The following is a 14,999-nucleotide window of genomic DNA, read 5'->3' as shown; positions in this document are numbered from 1 at the left end:
TTTCCTAAAAAGTGAAAGGGAAAATTTGAATGAAACATATCAGGCCTCCAAATCAAGAATGTCAAATTTTGTCAATTTTCTAAAGTTCAATGTAAGTAATACCAGCTTTACTGAGGCTGTTAAGTATTATGTAACACAAATTACATGTCAAATATTTTGTTTATTAACACCACAGTCAAACGTGAATATTAATATAGAGCCTTCTCTGCCAAAAGAGTATAAAAACCCTAAATTTAATTAAATTTAGGGGCCTTCACCAAACTTGCTGCAAGTTTGGGGACATGAATATCCAACAGCCATAAAGCTGTGAAAGCCCCTATAAGGAATAAAATAAATCCCACTTGCCTCAGACTGAACAGGGCAACACTGAGACTCAGCCTCAGCCTGTCCTATGGCAGGGCTATAGGAAGAAGAAAATTTTAATTTTAGAAAAACATTACCCAATTAATTTAAAAGACATGCATTAAAAAAAATCCCAATGATCAAGCAAGCATAGGAAAAAAGGAGTAGCTCTTTAAAAAAAAAAATCTATTGTCCACTGTAATTCCATTCTGAGTCCATACTTTTATTGGGACTCTCCCCCACCCCCACAAATAACTAAATTTAATTAAACTAAGTTTAAGTTCAATTATGCAACTTGATCAGTGGAATAGGAGGGCTCAAAGAATATTTACCCCATTTCTAATTGGTAAATGTGTGAGAGATTGCTAAGACAGTAAGAATTCAAGTCAAATGATATTCCAGCAGTCACTCAAAAGTTGATCCTCACCTGCTGGCCTTGTTACTGTCATACAGTAGTAAAAGCTACACAATAGAAACTAGTGCCAGACAAAAATAGTGGTTCTTTTTTTTTCTTCAAGTGGTGACAATGGATGTATGCTAGAGCCAAAGATGGCAGTCTCATTAATCTGACAACCTCCTAAATTATGTTAATCACAATGCCTGCTTGTATATAACTGGGTCCCCAAAGCTGTCTTCTCTGAGGGCAGATGAAGTTTACTTAAACTGAACTCCATCCATTATTTAAGAAAGTTAAGTCAAAGAGTTAAAATTACTTCAGCGTAAGTTGTTCCACTCATTACTGAACCATAATATGGACCCCAGAAGCAGTTAGGTAAAAAGTATGTTCTAGAAGCTTATTACGCTCTGATGCATGCACAAATTACACATTAAATATACCAAATGGGCACCATCTGAGCCATATACATACAAACACAAGAGATGATGTGCCTAAGTGCTATGCATAACATTTTAAAATAACTTCTAATTAGAATTCTACCCCTTATTCAAAAGTACTAGTGTTTTCTCTTCATGGATCTCAGAAAGCAACCTCAATATATTGGTTTTCTTTGCGTTAAATGCAAATGAGGCTTGGCAAATTTTTTGAAACATTACTAACCCATTTTTACCCTCTTCCTGCCCCCTTTGCCCCATTGCTATCATCCATTCCTGGTTTATTGATAATCCTATACATGAAATGCTTGGGAGATATTTGGTTTGAGAAAACATTTCCTATTTAATAATTCTAAATTTAAATTGTGCCATCTTGACTTTAAAGATTCTCAACACAGGTCTTTGGCAGTATGATATACGTACTTCCAAATCTAAGACATATACAACAATTCCAAAACTATCTAGGTAGGTAGGCGCTGGTTAAGAAAAGGGGTAGAGAAAGAAATGCTCTCCTGGTGATACATAGCACAGGAGCTGTAACACCATGGAGCAAAACAAATGGCACTCAGCTTTGTAATACTCAGTGTTTTCTTTAAATCAATGACTTTACTTGTCACTTATATACAGACTCTTTTATGATAATTAAAACATCCTTTAGTATTTTGTTACATGGTTAAACTTTTTTTTTAAACAAAACTTCAGATTCTGTCTGATACCTACACCTCCACATAAGGTTATAGAGAAATGTTATTTTCTTAGCTGTCTTTTAACTTTATATCGAGGAAAACTAAACTTGAGTTCATAATAATTATACTTTGTACAAGTCATTTGATACTTAAATAATCATAAAAGTATTCTATAAAAGATTTTAAAATAGATGCCAAAAAGTGGTCAACAAGCTATTATTATGAGACTTGCAACACAAGATACTGAATAATAGCAGTCATCTCTACAGAAAAGTTCTCCATAGAACAGTTTTAACATTCAAATTTCCAAGGATGAAAAGGTTAACAGCAAAAAGCCATTTAGGCTTAACAACAGAAGGCAGCCATTTAATCAAAGAAATAATGAAATCTTCCAGGAACATAGTAAAAAATTTCAAATCCATCTGTTAACCATCTTAACAGAGGCACATTTAGATTCTCATAATTATACTTAGAATACATACCAGCCATTAACAGCACAAAAGGCTATTACTGCATGCACCTAAGCTTCTAGAATTTTGCACCTGAAAAGCTTCTGAGGTCCACTCAGTACTGCAGTTTCAAATATAATCAAAAGGAAATGAATGGGTCTGGCACTAGGCTCTAAACATCAGCAGCAGGAAGAAGGGAATATCAGGATTTACATTTTAAGTCTCTATGATATCTAACATGTACTGACACCAAGGGGGTAGAAGGGTGACACAATATAAAGATTTCATACTCTGACCCATATATATATATATATGTATATATCTCTAAGTTTTTTGTCAACTGAAGGATTAACATACAATTCCACATACACTATCCAGTTAAAAACATGCAGCTAACGAACAACCTACAATTCAATGACAGAATCCAATGATATATCAAAATTGCATTGGTAACTACGAATTTTATTATGTGGACATCTACTCTGGCATGCATTTGTACAAACCTTTCAGGCAGTGGTCCACAGCTGGGTTATGAATAAAAAGGCATAAATTTTTCTCTCATTTTATTACAATGAAGTTTAACAGTACAGAAAAGTCACATGACCTTGGAGGGTCAGATTTCTTAAACCCTGCAACATGAGGAACTCTAAATACATTAAATATTGTTACACATTCAGACTTCCAATGTACAGGTACTTGGAGACAGTTACAGCCCTCACCAAGCTAGGTTGGGGACATGAAGTCCAACAGCATCTGAAATGCTGTGAAGGCATAACTTTACAAATAGCAATGTAAGCTTACAGAACTTGCCTTTATTAAGGTGGTATGTTCATGTAATTCCAGCGCCTTCACAATATAACGAACCAAATTTACTATACTTCACTTCTAAAAACCTAGATGAAACATGAAAAAGAAGCCATACAGTATAAATTGCAACTTCAGGAAAAGTTCCTGCTTTATTATTCCAAATAAATTTTCCCATGTAAAATAAATGTCCAATAGTTCCTGGTATGTGGGAAGATAATGTTTTTGTTAAAGTCACAATGACGCCTTATTGACGGAAGCTTGGCTATATAAACAGCACAAGTTGAGAAAAGGTTTAATCTCCAAACCTATTAGACTGGATGAAGTAAGATCAGTAACGGCCACCTTGCGACATTACAGGAGGTCTCATTCCCATCGGAGGTCGAGGAGGCCCACCTTGGTAAGGGGGCACCATTGGCGGTCCCTGCCCATATGGTGGCATAGCACCAGGAAGGTAACCTGGCATGCCTTGATGATGACCACCATACTGACCTAAAAAACACATTTAAAACACAAAAAGATAGATTCAGTCTATGCACAGTACTTTTAAATGTAATGTATTTTGCATATAAATTTGTTTTGTGTGTATACTGAATAAAAAAAACATAAAAAAGAGGAATACCATGAGGTGGCATTGGGGGTCTCATTCCTTGTTGCTGTGGGATGCCTGGCTGCGGTGGCATCATACCTCCAATTGGTCCAACAGGTGGATTACCCATGGGAGCCTGTCCTGGTCGAGGAAGATTACGTTGATATTTAGGTAACTGTGCTCTTCTCTCTTCCTAGGAATAAAAATGTGTGAGATGTGAAACATATGAACACAGAGAGTTGTTAAGCATGAAGGCAAGAATCTAAAGTCTTTATAGTCATTTTTAAATGTACTCTTACATTCCAGTTACTTTCACAACACAAATCAATCCAACTACTTAAAACCTTGATGCCTTAAGAAAACATCACCTACTTTTATATCTGAAGTATGTTATGTTTGAACAGCTATCCAGGAATTATAAATTGCTTCAGCAAGATACCGTAATCAAGAAGGTGTATGTAGAGTAAGCAATCTGCAGATTCTATCGCACACTTTGCTTCTTCAATTCATTTACCAGTTTATGTCCAACTAAACTAATTTTTAAGAGTAAGAACCCAACTCACTACCTTCTTTTAGATATAGTGTTAGGGGATGGGGACTGGATCTAAGATCAAAATATGCAATATTCACCTCGTTTTGTGAAGTTAGTATGATAAAAATAAAAAATTCTAATGGCAAAAATTACTTGGCATCCAATCAGACTGTAAGACCATTGGTACACAAATTAAAATTTTTTCAAATGAACAAGTTGCTACAATAGTACTCAATCAAACTCTGCTAGTAAAAAATTTTAAACAACTTACCAGTGATATATCCTCATCTGGATGGATCAACTTACTGGTTGCACTGGTTGTGGTAAGTGTAGCAGGCTTACTTGTTATGGAAGCTGCTGGCTTAGCTGCAGTGCTATTTGTTGTACTAGTGGTTGAAGCTGTAGACTGTGTATATGCAGGGAATGTAGGCTTTGGTGGTTCTGTAGTTGTTGCAGGGGTACTATTTAAGGGCTTGAAATCTGTACCAACAGGTCCCTGGACAGCTGCCTGAGCCTGTAAAACAATCTTTCATCAATAAAACCTCAAAACTGAATTTATTTACTACCAATTTAACTTAAAAACAATACACTAACATTCAATAAGGGACAAAATTTTAAATGAAAACTAAGTTAACATCATGATCAATCCACAAAATTTAAGATAACATATAATATTGAAAGATGCTGAATCAAAGCACATCTAAAACACAGCAGGGGAAACAAGAAACAAGACTGCTTATGTAATTTCTCAGACAGCATGTCTCCTCACCAAAAATTACTTAATTTACAAAGCTTTGTATTATTCCTAATTGATGAAATACTGTATTGTATCATGAAATAACATGTTCAATTTTCATTACTCTAAATTACTTTTTAAAAATTGATCTACCAAACAAAAAGTCAAATTATAGAATACAAAAAAATGTTGGCATAAATTTCAGTTACCAAGTCTACCATAAACAATTATCAATGGTGACACATTAAAGATATGGCCTTCAGAAGTATTCTTTATATAGTAATACAATGTCCGCTCAATTAACAATGTCTGTATGATTATGATGGACGAAAGGATTCAGTAGAGCTTTTAAGCATAAAGTTACCAGTAATAAATGTTACTTTCTGTAACACTATGCATCTGAAACATGTAAATTAGGCCAATTTTTAGAACCAAATGCAGAGTACTAAATTTCCTTACGTTATATGTGATGCATTAAACAGCATAAAACAGAATAGCTTACTCATGCATCAAGCTAATCATTGGCCACTATAATGCACTTACTGCTTACATGCTTTTAACCCTTTAGAGCCATAGGAGTTTGGGGTACATTTTTTTCTATTATTATGTAGTTCAAATTTTCAAATACCATTGATTTATAAGCCATTAATTTTATTTTTAAAAAATTAAATAATATATTTTTGGGATAAGATTTAGTTTTAAAGTAGGGTCCAAAGGGTTAAGTTATAAAGCCATTTTAACAATTTTAAACTGCAACTTCCTGCGTACTTGTGCTGTGCTAGGAAACAGAGCTTTAGAAGATGCAGACAGACTTTCTGAATTGGATGAAGCTGTACTTGAGCTTGTTACAGGTGTCCCCATCTGTAGCATAAAAGAAAGGAAACAATGAAAAGTCTCCAAACAAATGGGTGAAAATAAGCCACGTGGTAGACTTTTTTTTCCAGTATAGATTGCATTTCTGTAAATGCAAAATACAATGCCATCAAAGCTGTTTTATATATAGAGGTAGGCAGTTAATGCATTTGCAATAAACAGAGTGACAGTATGAGCTTCAAAAAAACTTTAATTCTATATCAATAAATCTAATTAACCAGAGTTTTTTCTTCCACCTAAACCTAAGGTGTTCTGCACTATGGTATTTCAAAACTGATACCTTAAACTGAGAATTATGACGCATTACTTCAATTTTCTCAGTAACAATATTTGCCAAAAGTTTAATAACATCTCTCAAAAAAAAGAGATCACCCCAACCTCAAAAACATAAGGTAATATGCCTTAAAAAGCACTTAAAAAGTGCCTTTTAACTACAAATAGGAAAGAGTTGAAAAAAGAAAACATCTAATGGATCATTTTAAGGTGAACAATAAAGAACATACATCCTGATCTTTTGAATTCTGAATGAATTAAACACACCTGCCTAATTCAGAATGAAACTGGGTTACCAACCATTACATACATACTACATATAAAATAATCTTTTGCTTCTGAGTTCTGGTGAGGGGTAAAAAAAGACGAATAGGAAATACCAGTGTAACTAGGTCAAAATCCATTAAATGATGCCCTTCCTACAACAGTGCAACATTGTTTAACAATTCTAGATTAAAGTAAGAACCCCAAAATAATTTGCTATAGGATTTTACATTTTTGTCTTTGGTTTCATTCTACCCAGAGCTCATTATGTAAAAGAGGAACATTTTTATTTAAGCTCTCAGAAATTAAATTTCCATTTCTAATAAAGTGAAGAGTAACCAGCATTAATTACTATGAAAAAACAACATACAACACTATTCTCTGGTTTCAGTTAATCTTTTTTGAGTAGAGGAAATCAATGTGTGCAAACATGGGAGAGAATAGGCCACTCTTTAGTATAGTTAATAAATTATATTAAAAAGATTAGGAAATACTTAAATAACCTATGACAAACTGAAGGATTTCAGTAAACTGCACTTTACCTTTAAATATTAATGCACTCCTTTTTCAAGAGTTTCACCTTACCTGTCCCGCACTGGGGAAAAGAGGCTTAGTAACTGGAGGCTGCGGAGCCGGAACTGTTGCTGTTGGTGCAGGTGGTCTGTTAAGAATACCTGGAGCTGAAACAGCCTGTGCTTGAGTCATTGGAGGAATTCCAGGACGTGGAACAGGAGGGGGCATACCTGCAGAGAATTAAAAAAACTTGTAGCCAATTAAATTAAAAAAAAGAAAACAAAAAACCCTATACTGTAAAATTACTAACTCTTGACTGCTGAACTCAAAGAGGCTCAGAGAACCTAGGCATTTGCCACTTGGAACAATTCTGCCTCCAACTTTCTATATGACTTTGTTCCTCTTTAAAATTTTTAGACGTTAAAGATAACCACGAGAAAACCTGTATATGGGCAGATCAACAATTAGGCCTATTACTAATGCAATAAAGTTTTCAAACATATAGAAATTATTTTTTTTTTAATAGAAATTATTTCAATCATCTAATAGACAGATGTTTCCAGAACTCTAATGCAAACTGCAATAAAAACTATTAATAGGTCATATACCCATAAAAATTATTCCAGAAACGAAGTTACTCCTTTAAATAATACATCAGATCGGATCAGTCGCTCAGTCGTGTCCGACTCTGCGACCCCATGAATTGCAGCACACCAGGCTTCCCTGTCCATCACCAACTCCCGGAGTTCACTGAGACTCACGTCCATCGAGTCAGTGATGCCATCCAGCCATCTCGTCCTCTTCTCCTCCTGCCCCCAATCCCTCCCAGCATCAGGGTCTTTTCCAATGAATCAACTCTTCGCATGAGGTGGCCAAAGTACATACATTTTCCTAAACGCACCACTAGCTGTTCTTCCAAGTGCCTCAAAATAATTTAAAACTTACTGACTTCCCATTACCAAATGAATACAGATTATTTTTCTTTATTCCTTAAAGGTCTTAAGTTGTCTCAGATCATAATGTATGTGAAGTTGCCACCTCAAAATTAATGGTTGCACTAGCTATGATTCAAATTTTGCTGCTGCTTTATTTTTCCTGTTCCTTTTATACTATCACTTGAGTACATGTGAATCTGTTATGGATTGCAAATCAAACGTGCTAGGATTAAAAAACTAGGCAACAGATCGAGAGAATCTCATGAAAACTTCTGTGCCACACTTATTTCCTGGGCTAACCAAATCCCACCCCCTCACATTATAGACTAAGAAGTCAAGATATTTTAATTAATTTGCAGGCTTCCTTGTACCTAGGGGGTCCATTAGACTTTTTCTGGCAAATGATATCTAAAAGGCTAGAAAGTTACTTTGCCATAAAGTAAAAGAAATAAAAGCACCCTTTCTTGCCTGAGTCATCTTCGAACTACTGAGTAATATGTCTGAGGAACAAAAGCTAAGGCCGGCAAAGCGGCAAATTTAAGAAAGTATGGGTTCTTGTTATCGCCATAGTCGCCAAATCTACCACTTAGGGTTGGATTTTTCTGTTACTTGCTAAGGGTCTCCATTACTTGTCTAAAATAGTCCTTATATAACCACTCTTAAGTCACAAGCTCAGTAACTTATACTTTTACTATTTCAAAAAAACAAAACAAAACAAAAAAATACATTTCTCACAGTAATTTTAAAAGAAGTTATTAACCCATAGAAAATTTAAAATCACATTGTACCAATGCTCATAAATCTGTTATTCAAAATACTTAAGAATAAAACATGTCGTATTTTTATATGTCATATTAAAAAGGAAACTAACATTTCATACCTGGTGGCATACCAGGCATCAGAGGTGGTATTCCCGGTCCAGGTGGCATCATTCCACCCATTGGCATCATTCTATTAGAAAGCAAATTTCAAGAGACAACTAAAGTTAATTAACAGCATAAAACATTAGAAAATATTCTAGCTAAAAGCCTGAAACAACAATAAAGACTTGAATTTGACCTCTAATATTGAAATCTATCAAAGTGAAAAGAACATACAACACACTAAAAACAATCCTATCAAAATAAATCCCCTAAAACCCAGCAAACTCTCTGGTTTACCAGTAGAATAGGGGTGAAAAAATTCAGTGTCTGTTAAAAGAATATTTTAATACATTTGAAGTTATTGAGAACAAATATTTTACTCTTCTTAAAAACAAGAGGCCTTATCTAAAATGTGTAACTGGAAAACAAAATCATTTTTTGTCTCACTTGGAATATATCCACAGAATATAAATTAAAAAATGAAAACAAAACCAAAAACCTCCCCCCTTAAAAAGAACCCTCCATTTTAGAGCTGTCAGATTTTTTTTCAAAAAGAAAAAATAGTAAGTGTATTCTATGGAGTGAAGATTTCTTTTTCTGGGGATGCACAAACATAAACTACCATCAATCTGTAGTTAAGATAACCAAAGATAACCAAAACTAAACTCAGTCTCTACTTTTTATGTAGAAAGTTCCTAACACTAAACCAGGACTTAAAAGCATAACCCATATTTATCTTCCTTTCCTTAGAAGAGCTCACCTTCAAATATCAATGTCCAATTCACTTTAAAAGTTACAAGTTTTGTGAATTTTTGATTTAGGACTCAAACAGAATAACTTCTATATACAGGTTTTATTAAAGAAAATTCAATTACTTTCCATAATAGAGCATGTAATTTCACCTAAGAATATACTCTTTCTTAAATATCAACCCCTTCTACTAAGTCTCATAACTTTTAGCAGTTTGGGGAAAACAGCTGCACAGTTAGAAAAGGATTTATGTGGGTCTATTACTATTTCCTCAGATGTTTTTTAGTTCCCTCCTTTAAGAGATCTGTGTCAGTTTGCAAATTTTAGAAGTTTTAGTGAGGAAGGTTAGAAAAGTTTTGAAGTCAACTGAATAGATACCATTAAACACACAAAAAAATGACATTATGATTATACCTCCTGAATTACATTATGAATGAGATGCTTACATGTTTTCACCGCAAAATGACTGGGTGTATTTTCTCTGATGATGCAATCTGTGAAAATGTATGACAAAATCAAAATCTAACTGTGATTTTCAAAATACAGTGGGAAAGTGTATTGTATACCTTTCACATCCAACAATATTTTTAAGTAAAGTGATGAGCACGGGCACCTCAAATTCATTTTAGTTCTTGAAGATTTGACAAATCATTTACAGAATTTGCTTCTGTCACAACTACAAAGTGTCATGGACAGTTCTGAATCTCAAAAACTCAAATCTACAACCAACTACTTTAATTACATCAGATGCAATTGAAGCAGATGGCTGCCTACATTTATCCTAAAACCCAAAAATCTATTCTCTCCAGAGGCAAATTTATATTCCTTAAATTTATTAGTAGATTTCTGTATTAGATAAGTTTATTAATTAATAGAGCCCATACCTTTTAGAAGCAAAAAACACAAAAAAACCCCACAAAATAACATTTAATTGATGTAAACACCCAAGCTGAGAAAGATCACTACTAGGCACCAGCTCACAAGTCAATTAAAAGAGTTTTCTTACCCAGGTGGCATTCCTGGCATAACTGGTGGCATTCCTGGCATCAGAGGAGGAACACCTGGCATTAATGGAGGTATGCCTATAAATAAGAATTTTCACCAAGAAGAAAACATACAAAAAGTTAAGAGGGAAGAATTAATACTTCTAATCTGTATCAACGAAGACTTGAGAATGTTAAATTGTAAGAGGCCTTAGGTGCTACCTGGAGGCATTCCTGGTGCTCCTGGAACCGGTGGTAGTCCTGGTTGTGCCATTGGGGGGATATAACCTTGCTGAGGCTGAACAGGCTGTGGTTGAAATGAAGTCGAAGCCGCAGAGTCATCATCATCATACTCATCAGAATCATCTTGCTGCTTCTTTTTTTGACTCTCTGCTAAAAAAGATTCAATTAATTTTCCCCATAGAGTAAAAGAAAAGAAAAACAAATCAAGTTTAAGACATTCAACATTTAAAAACTTTATTTCAATGCAACTAGCTCTTGAGAATTTTTTTTGCAAAAAAAAATTCAGCCAACACTGTTCTTTACTCTTCGAATGGTTTTTCAATCTGTATTAAGCAAGAAGGGTTAACATGTTCTCCCTATTCTATGGCAGGCAAAAATCATTTTCCTAAATCAGCTATACTTTACAAAACAAGCTTCCTATTTCACTCCAAAAGGTAAATTATGACAAAGCAGTCTGACCTCCCTGTAACGCTTTTCAAAATAAAATATTTCTTAGGTTATTAAGAAGATTCTGTCATTTGGATAGGAGAGGGCTGCAAATACCAAGTCAAATACAGTACTAAAAATTTACAACTAGTGATTTCATAAATCTAAACAAGGCACCTTCATTTTTAAAGGCCTTAACACTTGCTAAATCTACCTGGAATTCAGTTATGAGCAAAAAAAATAATGTATAAAATTATCCAAACAATACCACGTATACAAAATAAAATCTATTTCAAATATAAGACCAAAAAACCCCTCAAAATTGTGGAATTCTGAATAGATCTAATGTACTGTGCTATGTTTAGTCGCTAAGCGTGTCTGACTCTTTGCGACTCCATGGACTGCAGCCTGCTAGGCTCCTGTCTCCATGGGGATTCTCCACATAAGAATACTGGAGTGAGTTGCCATGCCCACCTCCAGGGGATCTTTCCAACCCAGGGATCAAACCCAGGTCTTCTGCATCACAGGCAGATTCTTTACTGTCTGAGCCACCAGGGAAGCCCAAATAGATCTAATACCGACCATTAAATTTATACTTGAAAACAGTAATAATACTCTCATTAGTGAAGCTTTATTAAGAAATTTACTTATTAAGCATTTATCTTAGTATTTACCTTGTGTTTTTTGTTCAAGAAGTCGTCTTCTTTCATCCATATCTTTTTCTGGAATACCTTCCATACCATATATTTCCAACTCTATGTCTGTTCTCCCAGGTATTGCATTTGGTACTGCATCTATTGTCTCTTTATGCACCTAAATTAAAAAACAAACAAATCCATATAAACAAAACACAAGCCTTCCATTAGACAGACAGAAGTGCCTCATGAAAGTCTTTTTTAAAAAGGAATTTTAAATTACTCATAGACCATCTAGTATAAAGGTTAAGAGTAACTGGTGCTACAGTGAGACTGAATTCAACCCTCCAACTTTCCAGAGTTTGGGCAAATCATTTGACCTAAGCCTCAGTTTACTTCATCTAATTTAGTACCCAATTTCTCAGGTTATTTTTAAGATTAAAAAAAAAAAACTGTATATAAAAACCACTTGGCATGTGTAGCTTATAATCTTGTTTGAATTATTAGCAATAAAGTAACAATACTACTCAAATCAGGGAAGTCTGAAGTCTGAATTAAGTAATGCTTATGAAGCCTTATTATATTAAGTATCAGAATAAACTGAAATTTCCAATGATGTACTTGACAAGCTAGTAATTACAAACTACAAAAGTGACATTTACAATTAGCATTACCCACAACTAATGAGTCACCTAAGGAGCTTAACACTGCCACAGCAGAGAACCTGTCACTATCTCTGAAGGTATTTGGTTGATCACAAAAAGAAGTTCTTAAGATGTATTATTGTATAACACTGAGAATTCAGGACCTTTTTTCACTGTATAGTCTTTCCTAGATCAAACATTTCTAACCCTCAGTGAGTAACTTCTGCCAATATGGTAAAACCCTGATCAGTCTTGGTTCCTTCAGCAAAATGTTTTAACTTAGGTTAAAGGATGTCAAAGTAGTTTGTCTAGACCATTGGCTTCAACTGGAAGCTTAACAAAAATGCAAATTCTCAGGGCACACCTGAGTCCTACTGAATCAGAAACTCTTAGTACAACCATGAATCTAAGTCTTCAAGGTGATTCCTTTGCATGTTCAAGTTTGAGAATCACTTTTATAGGGTAAGGGTAATGACTTTGATACAGTTGTCCAAGTAACACATTTTTCTTTTCCTTTAAGACTCTTTCACAGAACAGAAGAAAGGTAAAACTGTTTTTTCTCTTTAGAGGAGTATCTCAAATATTTAAAAAACTGAAACACAAATGAAATTTAGAAATTATGATTAAAAGATCCATGAATAAAGCTACTCAATAAAAGATGTAATCACTTCCCCCCAGGTTTTTTAGAATGTTACTTTTCTTGATGATGTACATGAAGTCATCTCTATGTTCTTTAAAGAAATATAGCTACATCCACAGACACAGTAACTAGTTTTCATTATGCTTCTAAGTAATGAGGGGGAAAAACATCTTTTACTATAAAAACTGGAGCATGTGTCTGATTTAACTGCCATGCCTATGTCACAGGCTGCTATAATATATAAATAGAAAATTTCAATTAAAGACATTACTGTTTATCAACTAATCTCCTTCCAGCTTTCATGACATTTCTTTGCTCTTCTCTTACAGTACAAATCCCTGAAATAGTGCCTCTCCTTTCCCTCTCATTCTCTTGCCAGCACTCCAATCAGCCTTTCATCTTCTTCATCCTAGGAAAGCACTCCTGACAAGTAATCAATGACCTCTACTTTGATCAAATCAATCTTTGTCCTGTGCTTTCTTGATCTACCACTAGCTTTGATTTAACTCTCTCCTTAAAACACCTCATTTGGCTTCCAGGGCACTAATCTCTTAGTTTTCCTACCTTTTCAATCTTGAGTGGTTTATTTTAATCATCTGACCTCTATATGCTGGGAGATACCCAAGGTGGAGTCCTTGCACCTCTTTTCTATCTATACTGTCTAAGGACATCTAGTATCATGGCTTAAAATAGCCATCCTTTTACTGTATCCTCCCAAACTTCTATCTCCAGCTCCAACTTCTCTAAACTATAGACCCGTAGATTCAACTGTTTATATGCTATCTCCATTTGGATATTCAAGAAGACCTTCTCAACATTAAAATATTCAAAATTAACTTAAGATGATCTAGTATTCTCACCTCTAAGCCTATTCTTTCCGCAGCTTTCTACACATCAGGGGTCATCCCTTGGTATCGAGGAGGAACTGGTTCCAGGACTACCCACCTCATACCAAGGATGCTCAAGTCCCTTATATAAAATGGCACTCTCCATTATCTGTGTATTTCTGCACTCAGTTGATAGTGGGTTCAATCAACTGACTCCCAACTGTGGTTGGCTGAACCCACAGTGATACCAAAATACCAAGGGCCAATTGACTACCACTGTATTCAACTCACTTTTCACACTGCTCAAGCCAAAAACCTTCAGATCATCCTCCACCCCTCACTTTCTCACGTTCCACATCTAACCTCATCAACAAAGTCTTACCTCTGTCACCATCACCTCTTGCCTCGAATACTCCTAAAACGGACTTACTGCACTCTATAGTCTATTCTCACCCTTACAGCCAAAATGACCCAAAGTACACCAAAGCATGTTACACTTCAATTAAAACCTCCCATTTCATTCAGACTTAAAAGAAACACAGCAGCCGACAAGACCTCCTATATAAAGTAGCACATTGCTGCTCTTCCCTCAATATAGGATAATATTCCTCATGTAACAGTTCTTCATTTGCTGTTCCCTGGAATCTCCCCCTCATCCTCTTCGATCTCTGTTCAGATGTCAGCTTGTCATTCAGGCCTTTACTATCTTATGGCCCGCCCCTATTCCCCTCTACCTAGTTTTAGTTCTGTATCATGTATCAGCATGCTACTGCTAAGTCACTTCACTTCAGTTGTGTCCGACTGTGCGACCCGTAGACGGCAGCCCACCAGGCTCCCCGTCCCTGGGATTCTCCAGGCAAGAACACTGGAGTGGGTTGCCATTTCCTTCTCCAATGCATGAAAATGAAAAGTGAAGTCGCTCAGTCATGTCCGACTCTTAGCAACCCCATGGACTGCAGCCCACCAGTCTCCTCCATCTGTGGGATTTTCCAGGCAAGAGTACTGGAGTGGGGTGCCATCGCCTTCTCCGATGTATCAGCATAAGACTAAGTAAACATTTATAGGTTGTTTTCCTCCACAATGTTAATCTAAACCTCACAAAAATGACTATTTTATTCACTGCTATATATATGGTGCTTCAAATATTGTACAATGCTGTCT

General features: G+C 35.3%; 1 protein-coding gene across 8 annotated transcripts in view; it reads right to left on the bottom strand.

Annotated features, from left to right (window-relative positions):
- Positions 1-23: 23 nt before the first annotated feature.
- ZNF207 (zinc finger protein 207) overlaps positions 24-14,999 on the bottom strand; it is an 18,058-nt gene continuing 3,082 nt past the window's right edge. The window contains exons 3-13 of one of the 8 annotated variants that reach the window (XM_010861472.1): positions 11,767-11,905; positions 10,646-10,816; positions 10,447-10,522; positions 9,887-9,934; positions 8,708-8,778; positions 6,965-7,122; positions 5,738-5,830; positions 4,505-4,747; positions 3,735-3,894; positions 3,421-3,604; positions 24-400 (exon numbers count right to left, since the gene is read on the bottom strand). In XM_010861472.1, the coding sequence (XP_010859774.1) occupies positions 3,444-3,604; positions 3,735-3,894; positions 4,505-4,747; positions 5,738-5,830; positions 6,965-7,122; positions 8,708-8,778; positions 9,887-9,934; positions 10,447-10,522; positions 10,646-10,816; positions 11,767-11,905 (1,320 nt within the window). In that variant the 3' untranslated portion in view covers positions 24-400; positions 3,421-3,443. Of the gene's footprint in view, positions 401-2,749; positions 3,605-3,734; positions 3,895-4,504; positions 4,748-5,737; positions 5,831-6,964; positions 7,123-8,707; positions 8,779-9,886; positions 9,935-10,446; positions 10,523-10,645; positions 10,817-11,766; positions 11,906-14,999 lie in introns of those variants that run through there. The other 7 variants (XM_010861471.1, XM_010861473.1, XM_010861476.1 and 4 more) reach the window with 7 other exon arrangements.

The sequence above is a fragment of the Bison bison genome, unplaced genomic scaffold (genome assembly GCF_000754665.1).
Source record: "Bison bison bison isolate TAMUID 2011002044 unplaced genomic scaffold, Bison_UMD1.0 scf7180017864472, whole genome shotgun sequence".
NCBI lineage: Eukaryota > Metazoa > Chordata > Mammalia > Artiodactyla > Bovidae > Bison > Bison bison.
The sequence above is the reverse complement of the archived record's forward strand: the minus strand, read 5'-3'. Positions and strand labels throughout refer to the sequence as shown.